Source organism: Aythya marila, assembly GCF_965140915.1.
Source record: "Aythya marila genome assembly, chromosome: 20".
NCBI classification, from domain to species: Eukaryota; Metazoa; Chordata; class Aves; order Anseriformes; family Anatidae; genus Aythya; species Aythya marila.
Genome location: NC_139061.1, coordinates 3,203,723 through 3,222,622, shown reverse-complemented (window position 1 = coordinate 3,222,622; position 18,900 = coordinate 3,203,723). Strand labels below are relative to the sequence as shown.

The following is an 18,900-nucleotide window of genomic DNA, read 5'->3' as shown; positions in this document are numbered from 1 at the left end:
AAAGTAACCCACTGAGTTAATAACCCACTGATTTCAAGCTCCTCAGGTCAACAAACACAAGCTACCCAATAAATACCAGACATCCGCAGTGGCCGTGGGTTGCCTTCAGGCCACCAACCCACCAAAACCCGCACCTCCTCTGCCCAAACTGCCCTCTAGATGAAAACAGAAACCCCAGATCAGCCAGGGACCCACACAGGCAGCCCCGCACAGAGACGCTGAAGCATTCAGGACAGCAACTAAAAATGAAAAAAGGAGCATTTTTTTCTAAAGTCTTTGTGCTTGAGGCACCGAACTGAAGAGGAGCAGGGTGTTTCTGAGGCAGGCAGGGAAACCCAGCACTGCGGCTGCACCGTGCTGCGCACTGGGGTTGGGCTCTGCCTGCCCACAGCAAGCGGAGGAGCCGCAGCTCTGCTCCGTTTCTTTGCTAGAAACGTGTCAAGAAATCCAGAGTATAACTAAGTATTCGTATTGCCTATATACTTGAATTAAAAATATATGGTGAGTAAATGTGTGTGTACGGCACTTACTGCCTGTGCCCGGAGCACACACACAGGTACTCACGCGGTATATATTAACCTATATTGCTCAAGTATATATGCTATGTACAGTATACAGCCATACAAACAGAAAACACGGGCATTTCTACATGTGTACAACAGGGACATACTATTCCTACAGAAACACTATACACTTCTCTATGAACATACGCGCACTCTTGCACAGTAGAAAGGAACTTGCAGCCAAAATCTAACCGTGCGGAGAAAGACAAAAAACCCCAGGCAGTAACACAGCATGAGAAAAGTTTCAATTGCTAAGAAACGAAGGCCTCGGAGAAGCAAGGAGGGTGAGTGAGGGCTGCTTCCTCCTCCCCTGCCCACCCCTCCTTGCAGGGCTGGAAATGCGCTTTGCATTGCGCCGTTTGGTGAAGTTTTGTGCACCAAGAGGAACTCCGGGGGCACAGGGGGTCCTGCAGGGCTGAGGGGTCCCTGATCAGCAGCAACCACGGCCGTAAAGAGAGAAAACGCCAAGAAGATGAGCACGGAGGCTTGGACACAGCGTGGGCAACTGGCACCTAGCCTTGGTTTTCAGTGCTGCAGACTCCCAGCCGTACTCTGTGCCATGGGGATGTTTTCCTCCTTTTATCCAGAGTGGCAAAGAACCAGCACAATGCCAGGGACGCGCAGAGACGTGAGTATCGTAAGGCATTACAAAACAAAAAGACCCTTCCATTTTCCCCCACCCCAAAGTGCTGGCGAGGAGTGTCAGGCAGCTTCAAGAGCCACTGCTTTGAGCTCATTAAGTGTGCTCATTAAGTGCGATATTATTGTTATTTTTTTTAACAAAGTCTCCACAGCCCCTGTCTTGCCTTAGCCTCGTATCGATGTTCTCACAAGTAACACCAGATCCCAAGTTGGTGCTGATCTGAACCACACGCAGGGTCAGCCCCGTTCCCAGCACCGCAGCGAGGCAGGGAGCACCAGAAGGAATTGCCCCTCGTTGCCTGAAACCATCCACTTGGTTATCAAGACAGAAAGAGGAAATAAAAATGTTACTCCGAGGATGATGGTGGACACAGGAAGGCCCCCAAGGGCTTTTCCACCTTGTGACATTGTCAGGGCGGGACATCAACCTGCTTTGTGACGTTCTGAAGCGCCCCGGAGACATCCACAGATTTCACAGATTTAAGGCTGACTCCCTCAGGGAAAGAAGAGGAAAATGTAAATGAATAAAAAACACCCTCTAGAATAGCCTGAGTGCAAAATTTAAAAAATAATACAATAAAATAAAAACTAACTTTTTTTTTTTTTTTGCTTTCTCTTAAGGCTCAGTAAAGCTGCTGCTCATTTCAAGTAATCCCTTAGTGTTAACGTCGCGGCCCTCAGCAAGCGGCACTGGCACACGGGGAGGCCAACGCACGCTGCCCTCTGATGCACAAAGGGGCCAAATGCCTATTTTGTCAGTGGCTGGTGGAGCCCAGGACCGTGCACAGGACCTGTCCCCTTGGCACTGTCCTTGCACGCAGGGAAAGCTCAGGCTCGACTCAGCTGACCAGAAGCTCTGGTGGCAAGCAGTGCACTGTGCTGCCTTCCATCTCCAGAATGGCCCCACAAACATCCCAACTTGCCACCCCACAGAGAAACCTGTCAACGCTTTATGTGGTGAAAAGCTCCCGAGCACCCTGCCACAACCTTCAGCTCAGCTCACGGCTGCCAATGCCACACAGACTCAGCTAAAACATCTCTGTTTTGCTTTGTAATTTTTCTAATATTGCACCGCACGGCCTGTGCCAGCATCCTCACGGCACGTGGCAGGAAACCGAAGCATCGTTGTGAGCAAACATCCATGGTGCCACACCGGGAATAATCTTTTAGTCCAGAAATCTGGAGTGACTGCAGGTATCACAGGGCAACTCTGAAAACCCACGTAAAGGAACAGCGAAACACACTGCTGGGTAAAGCATTAAACGTGTGCCCAAGTGCTCTGGGATGCTTTAATGCAGTTGGGGCCTAGAAATAAAAGTTACCCATGATTTTGTTTGTGGATGCTCCGATTCCCTGCCCAGCTGCCACACAACACCACACTGATCAGGAAACAAAGGGATTTGAAGCTCAATGTCTGGGTCCAGCAGCACCAGAAAGCACAAATATAAATCAAATTTATCTCAGCCCTCCAGTGCCATGAAAGGAGAACTAACCAGCAAGCCGTACACCAGTGTGAGTGCCTGCATGTCCTGCACCCCGCTATAAACCCGGCTGCGTGTCCTACACACCAACACAATCCATGCCCACAGCGCGATCCCAAGAGCTTGCGCACTGCCTGCAGCTTCATGCAAAACCCTGCGAGATGCAGCCTCACAAAATCCATGCTAGAGGCTGTCTCGTCAGTAAGTCCTCATTACAACTCTGAGACCGCTACTTCTTCACGTCAAAGGCAGGAAGAAGCCCAGGAACACAAGAAATACTTGAGCTCCTCGCTGTAGAAGCAGAGGCCTGCAGGTGAAGGCCTCCTGCTCTCCTGCTGCTGGTCAGTGCTGTCCCCTGTGGCACCTCAGCGCTTTGGCCCTGCCACCTCGGAGCTGTGACATGAGGCAGACACAAACATGCCCCAGGGGAAGAGCCGTGTCACCTGCCTGTGGCGGGGCCACACAAAACACCTTGCTTTTCCGGAGCGTTCAGCACCGTGAGGCTTTCAAAGGCCTGAACCCAATGGAAAGACCCTGGGAATCGAGTCCCCAGGCAGCAGCGATTTCCACCCTGGTGATGGAGCTGATAAAACCCACCGAAGGGTCCCAGCAGGGTTTGGGCACCCTCCTGGCCCTGCAGGGGACAACCACCTGCTGTGGGGCTCAGACACGACGGCCCAGGCTGTGCAGGGTAGGGGAGAAGCAGCTACTGAGGGGCCCTGGGCAATGCTTCATGCCCCCAATTAATGTCCAAAAATAGGATGGGAAAGGAACAGAGGGGATGTGAGAAGAGAAGCCTCCCTCCTCCTCTTCTGACCCTGGGGGAAAAGGGGACTGCTGTGACGTGGGGTGAAGGGACAATGGCTGCCCCCGCACAGGGGACACACTGGGAGGACACCGAGGGTGGCTGGGGAAAACTGAACTGAAACGGCCGGGTTTTGAAGCAGACAAAGCGGTGGTGGCACCACCTGGGAGGCAGGCCAGAATAACACGTCCACCCCGGGCTTTCTCCAGGCAGCCAGGCTTTGACTGCGGGGAGAAAGGAAGGCAGGGGACGACTCAGACAGTGGGATGCTCTCCCCTTTTCCAACGCCAAAGAGTTTTGTCAGGGGAAACAGAACCCACTCCCCATCCTATCTCAACATATGCAACGACGGACGGTCCTCAGAGAAAGGCTGATGCGAGGAGACAAGCCAGCACTATGCGACGTCTTTTCCGTTTAATTCCACATTTTGTAGTGTTTATGGCCCCTCTGCTCCGGCCGTGCCACCAAGCCCTCGGCAGAGCGCCCACGGCCGTGCCACCGCACTTCAGGGAGACACCGGTGTCCCCGGGGAGCTCCTTCCACACCACCAAAGGTCACCCTTCGCCTTGGGGCTGGGCCTCAGGAAACCATCTGAACTCCCTTTCCTCCTGCCCCTCATTCATAAAGAAATTTAATAAAATAACAATAATAATAATAATAATAATAATTAAAACAAAGGCTAATTGGAGCTGTTTCTGCTCAACTTTCCACAGTCTCTTTTCATGTCACTCTCTGGAATCAGATTTTTTTCAAGAAATACTGTGAGAAAAAAAGAATAATAATAATAATAATAATAATTATAATAATAAAAAGCATCTGGAACCAGCTCAGAAGATTTCTAATGCTTTTCAGCTTGACTGACTTGGAGTGCATTGACCACACCGTTTATATTTTCTTCAGGTACCTGCAAGAAAACAGAAAAAGAGAAAGGTTAGGCTCTAGCAAAAGCCAGGGTAGGATGATAATGAAGAGAGAGGCAGGAGACAAAGCCTGAAGAGCCCCAGGGTACCAGGTGGGATGCTGGACACCTCAGCTCCATTGAGAAAGGGCTCCATCTACGAGAGACACCCTCCGGCTCCAAAGTGCTGATGCATGGCTCCCATAGGAGCAAGTGTTTTAAGTGAGAGCTGGCTATATGGTGTCTGCTGGTGGGGAGGTGACTGTTTTGGGCCTTTCCTTGCCTTCTCTTCTCCCACTCCCCTCCTCTCCCTTGCTGTTGTTGGCAAAGTACCGTGCTGGGGTGAGCAGTGCTGCCCCTGGCAGGAGGGGGAGCAGCCTCTCCCCACCCAGGACCACAGAAAACACACCACTGCCTGTGGTGCTGCCACTGGTCCAGCACTGGGTCTGGCTCAGGAGATCCACTGTCTTCCCCCAAAACACCTGAAATCTTTTAATTACCAATATGGATTCCACAGGTGGGAGGAAAGGGGAGATCCAGGTAAAGCTTTGAGCCCTCGTGGCTCATGTATCCCAGAGACTTGCTTTATGCATCTGTATGCCAGGAGCTCGCTCGAACATGGTGCTTGTCTAAAGGATTTATACACCTGCCTGAGGCCCCACAAGGCTCTCCAGGGCATCCTACAGGTTTGGGACACACAAGCGTGGGTGGGGAGACCACATCAGGTGATGAAGGGACCGTCTGTCCAAAGAGGAAGAGGCCTGCCCATCTGTTTGTGGGGGGAGTCCCAGATGGTGCGGCACAGCACCTGAGCATTCTTACTCCGATCTTGTGATGAAACTTAACCACAGAAGTCCACACACAAAATTATTAGTGGGTGTCTGTTCACACTTGCTGCAGGAAAAATCCCTTGTAACAGAAGATGCAAAAGATCTCGGAGTGACTGTCATCGACAGAAAAGAATATCACAAGTAAAGTTAGGTGAGACAGAAAAGAGGCGTCTGACCGTTACATAAACCACAGATGACACTCAGGGGACAGGCAGCTAACAGCTCCTGGAAAGTGGAAAGGGGACTGAGGGAAAGATAAATTATCTGTGAGCTGCTGCAAGAAGCCAAAATAATTCACGTTAAGTAAGTTGAAGAAGGGACTGCTTCGTCTGTGAGGTGTTTGAGTCCTTGGCCAGGAGCACAATACCTGGATTCATTGGAGACCCTTCAGAGCTCAGACAGTGGAAATAAAACTGGGCTGTGATTTTCTGCAGGGCTTTTAACAAAACTGAGAAAAATAAAAAATAAAATAAAAAACCATGAGAAATAACAAGAAAAGCATTCAATTTTCCAGTGGGAAGATGGAACAGGAGCCGCTAACTCTGATGATGTGTGAACAAAGGTCAGCTGGGAAAGGAAGAAAATAATCTTAAAACAACCATACAGCTATTTTTTCTGGGTTTGGAAAAAAATTCCAGCAAACATCCACCGCATGAAGTAGGACTATAAGACAGGACTCTCTGCTTCTCTTTCATTGTTTTTCCCTGTACGTTGAATACTGCAGTGGGAGATGCTGTGTGGCTCTTTGCTTCTCCAGAAGATAATGAAAAAAGACACAGGAACCCAGTTTGCAGAACATATTTCCTTAGCCAGACCCAGCAGAGGATCATCATCTCTCCATGTGATCCTTTAGGGCAGTACAGAAGCAGGAGGAAGCAGAGCTGGCTTTGACCTGCACCTCCTTGTTCAATTAAACTCGGCAGGCTGAACCTTCACTCACTGCAAAATGTTTGATGCCCTTAATGTCAAGGAATTATCAATCATACCACGAAGGTTTTGGCTTGAGTTTCTCCAGGACAGAAGTGCAAACAGTTTTGATTTGTAGGCAAACATCCTGGTTTGCTACCAGTGGAGAAGTCCTTCCCATCTCTGCCACTTACAGAAGATCCCTAAACCAGGGCAACTGGTGCAGAACGTCCACTCACCAGCCAGAGGGCAGATCAAAGCATCCACGAAAGGCGAAGTAAAGCTCCAGACTACCTCCCAGACACTGCTTCAGCCTCATCGGATACAAAATACCGGTGAAGAAGAGCAAGACACCTCCCAGCATGAGGCAATGAGAGCAGAGCACCTGGAAAAGCTAAAAGTGACCCTTCTCACTTGCTCTCTCTAGACATACCCTAGAGGGAGCTGGAAACCGTAGCTCTCTCCAGCCCAACCCTACATATCAAACCAGAGACCTGGAGGTTCCCATCTCAGCAGCGTATCCCAAAAAGACCTCTTCTCAAGCTCAGCTCCTGGTTTCCAGAGCACATTTCTACTGCTACAGCAATGCAGAGACCTGAATATTAACAGCCAGGTCAAATAAAAAAATACGCAACAAAAAACACCTTAAGATGCACAGCAGGAAAAAGATCAGGTCAAGGGAAACAACTTTTTTTATAAAGCACTCTAAACTGTTGACAACAAATACTGAATGACCTTAAATAAAGAAAGAGAGGATGCAGAGAAAGGATTCAGGATGCTTTTAGACCTTGAGAAATGCCACTAGAAGTCAAGGTGTTTGTGTAGCAAAAAAATAGTGTAAAGTTAGGGAAAATGCCAGAATCTAGGTGAGGTTCTTGGCTAACCAAACCAGCCTAGAGCCAGAAAGTGCACAGCCCAGCCACTGCTTCTGGAGCAAAGTCAAGCAAAGGAGGGCTTGAAATGCACCAGCATCCAACATGTTTTGGTGAAAGGTTTTGACAGCTAGAAAGGCACCAACTGGATGAAAAGGCTTTTAAAACTGTAAGAAAAAAAAAACAAAAAAACAAAAAAAAACCAACCAAACAAACAAGTAGCAAAAAAAAAAAGGATTAAATACTGATTTGAGGAAGGGAGATCTGTAAGACCTTAATGTGTGGCCAAAATAGCACCTTGCCAGCTGCTCGGAAGCAGGGAGCTGCTGGGCTTGGAGGCAGCAGGGAGAGACACTTTTAAAAGGCGGAGCTACTGCAGAGTCATCACAATTGTATGGCACAAGTTTTAAGTGAAAAATCTATTTTCAGCAGCAGGGTTTAGCTCTCCAGATATCGCTTGACAATTAGAAGCACTCTGCACCCTGTGCCCTGCACAGAAAGCATGCTCCTGTGGCCACAACAACAGGTAGGAATGTGAGGCAAAGCTAACAGTATTGATTTTAAAATGGTGTTTTATTAGCTTATCTTATCAGCACAGTTAATATTCAAGAAAATAAGACAAACATATATAACACTCTGACCTTTGCTATCTAGAATAATATTTACCTTTTACTCTTTACACATATGACCTACGGGCTGCAAATGGTTCATGCCAGCTGTGAAAAACCAAAGTAATTAGCTGAAGAAAAAACAGTGCAAAAAAAAACCCCTTGAACTCCTTGGAGCCCTTCTACAGGTCAAAAGCAGGGCCTGGACAGTGAATTTAAGTGATAAAAGGAGACAGTGATAAAAGGAGAAGTATAATGCAATAAAGGGCACATTTAAGAAAACAAAAAGCACAAAACAGCAGAGTTTTGTGAGTTTTGTTAGTGTGTAGGCTACTGACTCCCTCCATAAAGACTTGAGGAACAGGCTCCATGTCAAATGCCATCCCACTCACAGGCACAGGTGTAGCAATCTTCCCTTTTCAGGGAAATTCCTCGTTTTTGAGGGTGTCCTATAAAGCTGAAGGAAGGAGCAGAGGTAGGCCCAATGCCTAAAAGGTAAAATGTCTGCTGATATAAAAGAGAAGAGAGCCTCACATGAACGACAAGACAATGCCTGCGCTGCAACTGCTACAAATGCTCCCAAAAACATGGCCTCAAAATCACCTGCCTTTGCCCTGCTGCCACTTATTACTCCTTACGGAAGGTCTACACCAGGAGAAGGACAGAGCAGGAAGAGCAGAGCTAGTCCTGACTCACAGATGGATCTCAAACCACAGAGGTTAGGGCCACGCAGGCAGCAGGAGATGAAGGCAGCAGGGTGCTGTTGGTGCAAGACGGTTCCCCCACAAATGCACCACGCTCTGGAGAGCCTGCCACCTCTGACCACGACTGTAGGAAAATGGAGAGGGTTGGTTCCTGTTTCTAACGAAGGACAGTGATGCACTGGAAGAGATTGGGAAGGTCAGGAAGTCTCCATGATTCTCCAAGAATGACAATCCCTCATAAGGTTTTACCTCAGGGTAGGACTGAGCTTGGTTCAGAAGCCTGTGACACAGGGCCACTGCATCACAGCAAAGGCCCCTCCACGAGTTCTCTGGATGGGAAATGTTATTCTCATCATGGTTTTTCTCCCAGGAGAAAGGACCAAAAGACCTCCTGTGCCCCAAAGAAGCTGCCTTAAGACTCACCAACGCGTGATCAAACTTAAAAGTACTGATGTAGTAGGCTGGGATGTCAGCTGCGGCCAAAGGCTCAGAAATCTGAGCGACAATTCCACATTCATCTGTAGGGAAGATAAAAAAAAAAAAAAGAGTGAGTGTCCATTTCACTGATACAAATTTAACATCTCAACCGGATCCTAAGCTAACATAATAAAATATTGCATACTTAGGGGACTGGCAAGCTCTATCAATTAAATATGCTGGGCCATTTCTACATATTTTGCCTCTGAGATGCATTAAAAGAAGGTGCATGAAAATTTCCTTCTTGCATCATTTTTTGTGTCTGGTGTAGAAGAAAGTATTAAATAGTACCAAAAAAAAAAAAAAAGAAAAAGAAAGAAATTTTCAGAAATTTTCTTGAAGCCTGTATTTTGGAATTGTTACAGAAACCACGGGATGGAGCCCCAGTGTTTCCTGACTATCCCATCTTTATTGCAGAACTAAGATTGGACTTCTTTATAATTGTAGGAGACGTGAAAATAACAGGAATACTTCTGCAGATGTGATGTATTTGCTCTGTGCTACTTAGGTCCAACACTCTTTTGAGTAGAGAAAACGTTTGAAGCACTGGAAGTGAAATAGGTCTGTGAATAGGACCCTTGCTTGGACTGCTATAACTCAATGCTCAATCTACTAAGGCCCCAGAGTTGCCCAAGGATTGCACTGGATTACAACAGTGCTTTCTGACTGCTGCTTTCAGTAATCTACAATGCATTCCCTTGCCACCTTTTAGTTCATTTTTAATTTCTAAACAGAGACCTAGCTGCATGTACCTCCAAAGTCCCACAGATGAATGTAATTTAGATGGAGCTGTCAAGCATGTAGCACTTCAGGACTATACCTGGAAGTCTAACTTATCAGGTAGGAGTCAGACTCTACCTATTTGAAAACCTCAGCTTGCAAAGTCAGGTTAAGCTGCTGGCTCTCAAAAAGCCTCACTCACAGATGGATTTTTCCATCACCTTTGAAGGCCCCGAGGCAAGTGACTACCTGTGCACCAACTGATCCCCCAAATGTTTACTTACCGAAGCCAAGAGGCTGCCCACCAATCCGCACCATCTTCCAGAGTTCACCAGATGCACTCGTAAACAACAAATTATTAGGAAATCTGCAAAAGAAAAGGAACACCAAACGCAGCAATTAAAACACAGCGGTGTGTCAGATTCTGCCTGTGGGGATGCTGCTGTTCCTGTATCCCTGCCCTGCTTGAAGCCAGCAATAGCAGCAGCAGCAGCTTGGTGAAACTGAGAAAAGTCAGGGCAAGCGGTACAGGTGCACCTGCCTGCCCCTCCAGATGTCCTACACTGAATAAGCTTCTGATGCTGGAAGCGTGCACAGGCACTCAGTGAGGCACAAGAAAGAATTCCTAAGCAACAGGCCGTGCCCCAGCTTTAAAAACCTTAAGACTTTTAATCTGAATGTTTGACTTGAGCTGCATTTCAAAGCACCTAGGGGTGGCTGATGCTTCCAGACACACTGTCTTTGGTATGTGACAGCACCCAATGTTTTTGTGTCTGAGCATCATCAGTGCTTTTTTCCGTACCATCCCTGGGAGGCCCCTGGGATCCCCACAGAGATCCCAGTTCTGTAGTGAGGAAAGAAGGCCGGTTGTTGGCTATGTGACTTGCCCGAGGTCAAGCAGGCGGTGTGTGACAGAGAAGGAACTGGCCAGCCCGGTTCCCCAAGTGCCAGGCTGCTGCTCCAAGCCTCAGGCCTCTCTTGAAGGCAGACAGAGGTTTACCCCAATTAAGGTTGAAGAAACTTTCAAGAGGGCAATTAATAGTTTGCACAACAAGTCCCTAGGGCAGTCAAGAATCAAACCAAGCACTGCACTGTGTGTCAAAGGCAAACCTATGCATTGCATCTCAGTGCAGCTCGCTGTCTAGCCTCTAGACCTCAGAGACTCCTGTGACGTGGAGCTGCAGAAGTACACACACACAAACAGGCTGATATTCGTTCCCTAGCTGACTTTTTGCCTTGCCAGACAAACGAGCCATGGGCTCCCGCTGCACAGGGATGACTCAGTACATTATCATCACAACGAGACTGCACCAAGCCCAGCCATGTGTGAAAGTGAAGTGGGAGGACAGTGTCACCAAAGTACCCACCCCACTCTCAGTTTTTGGCAGTAAACCTACAACCACATACACCAGATTTTTTTGGTTTTTGCTCTCAAAATTACAAGTAATGAACAATGGAATAAAATTTGCAAAACCACTTTGCTCCAGTGTCCCTCTTGCAAAGTGAGACAGCTCTTGGGATCCTACATTACTCTGGATTATTACTTCACCAAGGGCTTGGACAGACAAGCCCAAAATTCTGGACCTGGATCAACATGCCAGACTTCTCTCAGTAAAGTGACAGGATGTACAGGAATGTGACAGCCACACAATGAGGCTCCCCACAATTAACATGTAGGAGCTCAAATGACTTCCCGCTCCTTTGAGAACATCACAGGTGTTTTTTGGGAGCTGAGAAGACCCTACGACCAAAGCTCACCTCTGCTGTGTCTGGACATCCATGACCAAGGAGATGTAACCCTCAATGAGAGAAAAGGAGAAAAAGCGAATGTGTCCCGAGTCTTCGTTGCCGACCACCGAGTCTTTTACTCTGAAGGAACAGAAAAGATCAACATTAGCTGTGGCTAGAAGATCAAAGGAAGGCTTTTAAAGCAGATACAGCCTGTGAAACTAGAGATGTTCATACACTGACTTAGGGAAGTGACAGTGAGTACCGTCACATCACACTGCTTTGCATTTTCTTGATTTTGCAGGGGAAGAATTCCCAGTCCTCACAACTGACCAAACTCTCCCACCCCTGCCCCAGGTCCCTCCTGTAGGAGAGCAGTGGGCCAGGAGCTGCAGGCACCAGAAGGCTGCAGCATAACCAGCCGTATACCCTTTGGATTTGCAGCATATGGATTCCATTGCTACTTTTAGATTAAGTCTGAAAAGGCTCACCTCTGCAAAGCCAAAAAAAAAGAAAAAAAAAAAAAGCCGAAGTCTTTGGGCACCCTCAATCTCCTGCTTGCCTTCCACCTGTCAGGACAACCCTCCCAGGCCTGTAAAAGCTCCCTCCTCTCCCTTCCTAAATGCAAGACACCAAAACAGTGTAAGCAGATCTCAGAGCATCTGAGAGGAGCAATGCAAATTTGTGTCTCCACACACCAGCCATGCCTCCCCGGGGAGCCTGTCTCCCTGCCACGACCTACCCATTGGAGTAAAACATGACATCCATTAGGAGTGTAGCAACAGTGGGAAGGGTATCTGGATCCAGGCTGGTGACGCAGAACATATTACTCGGACTGGAAAGGGGATGAATGACAGGCCTCTGAACTGGAAGAGACACACAGACACGCACAGCTATGAAGCCACACCTGCAGCAGGTTCACATCCCACCAGACATTATCCATGCACACGCAGAGAAAACTGGCAGTGTTTTTAAGGTAAAAGCAGAAATTTTCTCATTACTGAAGCCCCATGGGCTCTCAGACAGGGACCAAGGAGCCTGAGGACAACCTCCTCTTGCAGCATCCTCCCCGAGGTGTGGGCTGAGGGCATCCCAAGTACCCTGCCCTGCATGGAGGACGGGTCAGCTCTCCGCTCAGAGGGGCTTTCAGGCCACCGGGTGCACCCACAGGAAACCAGGGGCAGCTAAAGGTGGCAAGACAAACTGTAAAGCAGAAAAAAATTCAGGCTTCCACCATTTGAAAGGACTATGGAAGGCATTTCTCTGGCTGTGGTTGCTGGCAGTACGCCCTCTTTTCCCTCCTTTCCCAAGGCCCGTTTTGCTCTAACACTGACAAAAATTAAAAACCAGCTGACACACAGCAGCTTTGCAATCACACTTGCAGCCAGTGGCTATGGAGCAGCCAGTATTTATGCACTGAACTGTTAAACAGCAAAACAGCAAATTGCATACCTGTGCTGTTCACTGTGCCTTTCCTTCATGCTTTTGTGTAAGGCTCATTTTCTTAAGAAGATGATCTACAGCTATCGAGTGATGAGGCTGAGTGGCACTTCAAAACAAATGATCCCTGCTTTGTTTGCTTATGGGCACAAAACTGCACATAGGTGTGTAGGTAGACGTGTATTTAACGAGTTCCTTTCCTGATTGTGCCCTTTGCTTGATGCTTGTTCCATTACACTGGAAACATCCCAAGGTTTTGTACGGCCTAGGGCTCACTCTGGCCTTGATCCTGAGTGGTACTGAAGTGTGAAAGTTGAACAACAACGTTCTCTATGTACCAACTGCTGCAGTGCATAAACAAGCCTCTATATAAGCTGTTTTCCTTTGAAATGTTAAAATGTGAAGCATGGGCTACAGACAATGTCATTTTTGCAACTGAAATGAATTGTATTTTAACCTTCTGTCCTACAAAAGGCACATCTCCTCTAGAGACATTAAACTAGCATTAAAAGCCTCAAATTCAGCAAAGCTTATCAGCATTGCTCAGAAAGTTAAGCACCTACTCAAATCCTTGGTCAAACTGGGATGGACTGAGGCATGTGTTAAGATGGTTTATTACCTTACAACAGGATAACCATCCACCAAAACGCTGAAGCCAGCTAGGAGGTAGACTCCTCACCCCCAGCAGGCTGAGCCCACGCTGGTTCTTACCCAGTTTTGGTTTGACAAATCCATTTGTTATCCCAAGGTCATCGGCAGCCACTGTCTCCCCGTTCACTACTCTGAGGATGGTGAACTCAGCAGCCAGCGTGTGCATCACGAAGGGCAGGTCTCGCTCACGTACCTGAAGGTGACAACAGGGTTAGCTTGTGATGGCATGCACCAGAAGTGAGAGCATGCTGCAGGTGAGGTTACACACTCTCAGGGCATAGGAGAGTGAACACATCATTCTGGTTTGAGCCAGCAGGTAAATAAGGATAATTGCCACCTAGATCTGTGTCTAGGGAAGCATTTTTGGTGCTTTTACTGCAAATATCGGTAGGATTAAACACCATGGTGTTCAGGTCTGTGAAGAGCCTACAAGCTTGAAGCAGCTGGCAGTGACTAAGAGGGAGATGTTTCACCTCTCTTCCAGCATCCCCTCAAGAATTTAGCACTGCTTGTTCTTCAGCCTTGTTCCCTAAGAAAATAGATCTTATGTGGTTGTGCCCTATGTGCATGCACAAACACACATGCATGTGAGGCAGTCTGCTCATCTCCAAAACAACTTTGGAGCCTCCTGTCCATCACCAGGCAACCTGACAGCAAACACTATGTTCCTATAATGCAGAAAACCAAAGTCAGAAGGAAGGTAGAAAATGCTGCCAGTGCCAGTAAGGGAGAGACTGCAGTGTGGGCTCAGCACTCTCATTAGACACCAGATAACCCATACCAAGAAATGTCTCACGGCATTCTGAGAATGGGAAAAGCTCCTCAGATGTGCCAACAGCATGGCACAGAGCTCTGGGGAAAGCAGACTTTGGTGTTCCTGCTGCTCCTCAAACACACTCTGCCCAACTGAACTTTCATTTGGTGGCAGGTGCCTGCCCGGTTTTCTCGTGTCCTCTTACCAGGATGAAGTCCGTCTGATAGGTGGAGAGCATGAACACTGAGATGTTTTGGTCAGCTAGTGGTGCTATTACTGACTTGGCAATTTTGGTCACACCAATGGGCTGGGAGCCAGAGAAGCCACCTCCACCGGACACCACGTTGAGGGCAAGCCATGTCGCATCGGCCACACTCAAGTGTTCTGAGGATGGGAGCTCTGCAAAGAGACAGAGGGGGAGGACAGAGGTTTGGTTTAGCAGCAGAGAGAGCCACGTCCACCACCTGATTTGTATGTGGTTAGCACAGACCTCAGTGCAAGGAATGAGATGAGCTCACTTATCCAGCAAGTGTCCTGGGCATCCCACACTGCTTCACAGCCTGGTGCTGTGCTTCTTAGATAAGCCAACCACACCAACATTCACGCAGATTTCCAGGGATGACAGAGGGCATTACATGAGCCTCAGCTGTTTGCCTGGATGCTGGTGACCCACACTGCTGACATCCACGCATGGAAACAGCCTGAGGTCTTTGATTTCAGTCTTCTCTACCACCCTATTTCTCCAACTGCTTTACTCAAGCTTCTCTCCCCACCCTCCCACTTTTTTTTTTTTTTTTTTTTACTTTTCCTGCTCTAAACCCTTTTTGTTTTCTCCTGGACTTGATACGGAGGTTGATGGAGGAGCCTGGGTGCCAGTGCAAGGCTTGGGAGGTGCAGAGCAGGACCCCTGTGCATCTGCAGTCTGCTGCCTCCACCTCTAACACAGAAGCCAGGAATCCCACAGCTCTATAAGGGATGGATGGTGTAACACATGCACAAGAAATTACAAGGTGATCACACATTGAGGTAAAGGAAATTGTTTTAAGAATAACCCCAGTTCCGTTCCATTTGCTTCTAGTCTATTGTCATTAAGGTGCTCAAAATCTGTACTTAAACCACTTAATACAAATTTCTACCTGTTTTACAGAAACCTTAATGTATTAACTGCCTGTAAAACCAGACACAAACTCTGGAATGAAGGTATAACCTTCTCTAAGATTGTCTGGACTTTGGATTTTGGTTTGGCAAATTGCAGAAATAAACAGTTCAGAGCCAGAGCCAGACTCACAAATGCATAATCCCAGTTAAATCTCCTTGGCTTAAGGAACTTGACCTCAGATGCAGATTCAGCCAGCAAAGACTCAACGGAGGTCCCAGTGGAAAGCTACACACTTTGCTAGAGGTTAGAGCAGCCCAGCAGTCTGAAAACATAAATTGTCATACTGCTCTCTTGCACTCAAACCCCGACACCACAGGCACGCTGCCCCATGTCCGTACCCATGTCTCCTAATCCATCCACCCACTCCTGGCTCCTCCATGCTGTATCCTTTCCTTCTCCTTCAGTGAGGCCTCTGGGAGCTGTTTCTGTACAGCTCCACACACCATGTAATAAATTCATAACCTCACACCCCCGGAATCCCCAGGCACCACTGCTCTGAGATGAGGATAGTGCTGAAAACCCAAAAAGAACTGAATAACAAATACTGTTCGTTTTGCTCTCCTCAATAACCTCAATTGTGTGTGGCATGAAAATAACCCTGAGCAAACACACTGCAAACAGTGGGGACACTGAGGGTTCTGCTTTTGCATTTTGATGTTTAGCTTCATAGGCCAATGTTTCTTTTTTACTGAATAATCAGAGCTTGTACGGAATAAAAACTGGGCACCAGGGAGATTGGATAAGTTTGTGCATTAATCAACAGCACGTTACCTTGGAGAGACCACTGCAAGTTGCTTGCAGAAAATTATGGCAGCAAAATACCATTTGGTGATCAGATCGCCCTTCACATCAGGAAGGTACCCCGAAAACAAAGCTTACCACATCAACTGACAGGGAGAAGCTAGGGCTCAAAACAACTGCTGCTGATCTAATAAGCAGCTGACGCCTTTTTTCCTTTATTCCCATCTCTGCTCCTTGCCTGAGACACAAATAAAAAGGAGAGGAAAAAAAAAAAAAAAAAAAAGATGTGTTCCTTCTTTGGACGTGTATTTGCTCCCTGGCAGCACGGAGCACGCAAGCACAGGAAAGGCACCTGCACGTCATCAGTATTTACACTTCCATTTCCCACATCCCAAAGCCATTAAAGCAGGCAGGCATCTAAACCACCACAGGGCCAAGTGGCACCTCTCCTCTCTGCAAAATCACCCCCAAAGCAGCGGGCAGGGTGGCTGCCCCATCCCTGCACTCCCTGGCCTGTCCCACCCGCAGCCGGCACATCCCCAGCACACCCCATTCTCCGAGCAATTCGCCACCAGCAGCAAGGAGAGATCACAGCTCATTTCCCAGGACAATATTCCTGCTGTGCATGGGTGACGTGATCACAGCCTGTTAAATACCAGTAAACTATTTTGGGTAGGGGATGCGATGGCAGATGCAGCATTGCTCGGTGGACAGAGGCATTACTGCGATTCCCTCCAGCAGCCGTGGTGCTGGAGAACTGCCCCAAGAAGACCTCGTCGACCTCTTCATTAAGGGGCAGGGAGGCCAATTTGCCAGTTGCATTTGTAATTGCTAGGCAGCGTTGATCATATTTGTTTTTATGGGCTTAACAGGCCCTAGGAAGTGTAACAGGACCATTTTGTTTGTTTAAGTAACCTGCTTCTCATAATTCAATTAATCGTGCAAAAGCTATAGAGAAAGTGACTGAAAGCATCACCTCTGTGCACTGTTCCCACTAGGCAGCCGGATGGAAAGGTACAGCCCAAACTTTATTGAAACAAACCCAGGCTAGAAGCTCAACAAATTCATCTAAATAGCACCAAATAAGCCACGTGGGAAGGTGCTTTGCCCAGGAAGCTGTTAAAGGCACCAAGCATAAGGAGAGCTGAAAACACCAGACAAACATTAATGTAGACTCAGGCAGACAAAGGTAATAAATAAAGAGCAAAATGAGGAATTGTCCATGACTCAGCCCCAACCCACCAAAACCACCATCTCCCCCATCTCCTGATGCCCTGTGGCTTTGGCACCGAGGTGTCCCCCACGCAGGACCAGCGCACAGATCCCTCCATCGGGCTCTCAAGATCCCCTCACTGCTGGCTCATCACTCCTGCTTCTGACCGCAGGGCACACCTCACCTCAGGCTGAGAAGGACCTCTATGAGGTCTGGGTTGAGCTCTGTTCATTACGAGCAGGATTTTGGAGCCTGATTTAGAGCGAAGCCTTTTGGTTTTGGTGTTTTGGCTGCGTAACACTTCACAGGCCTGCCACCAGAAGGCCCACAGGAGTGGTTCTGCTCCTGCAGGCTGCATCGTCGCCATCTGCTGCCTGTCACCACAACCACCGCTGGCGGGTCACACACTCCAGCTGCCATTTCATCCCCCTTAGCTGGCTTCTAACCCCACCAACCTACGCGAGCCATGATCATCCAGAACCTCGCTGGCCCATTTGGCAGGCACAGCTGAAGGAAAGCAGCCTCCATGGCACACGCCACCCTGAGCTGTGAGCTGGTGAGTGTCGTACCAGCCATAATTGGCTCCTGAGCACAAATAATCAATACCATTTCCAGTGAGGACAACAAACCTTGGCCAAGAACCAAGCAAGGATTGAGCAGCTGCCTCCAGAGCACTAGGAAATGCTGTAAGCACGGCGAGCTGGGCTCCCTGTGGCACTGTGAAAATACCTTTGGGAGGATGCTGGGCAGATGATGAGCTTCGACCTCATCGGGAAAGCAAGGAAGGAGTCTCCTGGTTTTCATCTGTGCAAATGTTTTGTGTTTTCCTGTCCCGTTTCCCTGGGGATCCCTTGGCCTCATGCACCCTGTGGGGCAGGACGCAAAGAGCTGGGAGAGCCGTCCTGCTGGAAAATGGGCAAAATGCTCTGAGAGCACATCACCACCAGAACTCGTCTTCCTGCACCTCATTTAAATGGGTTCAATTTACTCAAAGGGCTTAAATTGAGGGGCCACAACAGTAACTGGAAAATGAATGGTTTCATAGTGGATACGCACCTCCCCATCTCCTGCGGAGTTTGTTCCAAGTTAACAGCAATCAGACATGCACTTGAGGGCACCTATTAGCTTTCAAATGAAACCATAGATATATGATGGATTTATTGTGGTGCTTGGAGGGAAATGAAGGTGCTAAGCTGGTTTGTTTCTTTGGTGTGATATGTTGGATCATTTCCTAAGCACCTACCTTCACTTGGTACACAAATTTTTGCATTACAGCAGAGTACTCTGGGTGAAACAATTGCTCATTCAATTCATCATTATAGGGCTTATGTTTTCAGACATGGCTAACTCTGAATGTTGAAAAATAATGAAATTAAAAATTACTGTGCTTCTTTTTTAGCAGCCTTCTGGCTTTAGATCCCATACACTGTGCTTATTTCACCTTTTATAGCCTCCCTCTGCAAAAATGACAGCTAGAGTCCTGCTTGCATTAAAAAGATAAGAGGAAAAAGCTCCTGCAATAGTAGGACGCCAATGGTCAGGCATTAAAAATAAAAGTGCTGCCAACTGCAAAATTCATGATAAATTGGGAGAGCTGTCACCCATGCCTCTATGTGGCAGCACAGTTTATGTACATATATTTTTAATATGATTTTTATGTTTATTAAAAGGTTCTCTTCCTGCTGCCCAGTGGAAGCTGTCCGTTGCT

The 18,900-nt window shown here is 47.8% G+C and overlaps 1 protein-coding gene across 1 annotated transcript in view; it reads right to left on the bottom strand.

The window, feature by feature from the left end:
- Positions 1-3,883: 3,883 nt before the first annotated feature.
- Positions 3,884-18,900, bottom strand: part of CASTOR2 (cytosolic arginine sensor for mTORC1 subunit 2) — a 119,176-nt gene continuing 104,159 nt past the window's right edge. Inside the window, exons 3-9 of the mRNA XM_082776396.1 lie at positions 14,285-14,478; positions 13,386-13,518; positions 11,977-12,100; positions 11,265-11,375; positions 9,791-9,873; positions 8,733-8,827; positions 3,884-4,395 (exon numbers count right to left, since the gene is read on the bottom strand). Coding sequence (XP_082632522.1) covers positions 4,330-4,395; positions 8,733-8,827; positions 9,791-9,873; positions 11,265-11,375; positions 11,977-12,100; positions 13,386-13,518; positions 14,285-14,478 — 806 coding nt within the window. The 3' untranslated portion in view covers positions 3,884-4,329. The remainder of the gene's footprint in view (positions 4,396-8,732; positions 8,828-9,790; positions 9,874-11,264; positions 11,376-11,976; positions 12,101-13,385; positions 13,519-14,284; positions 14,479-18,900) is intronic.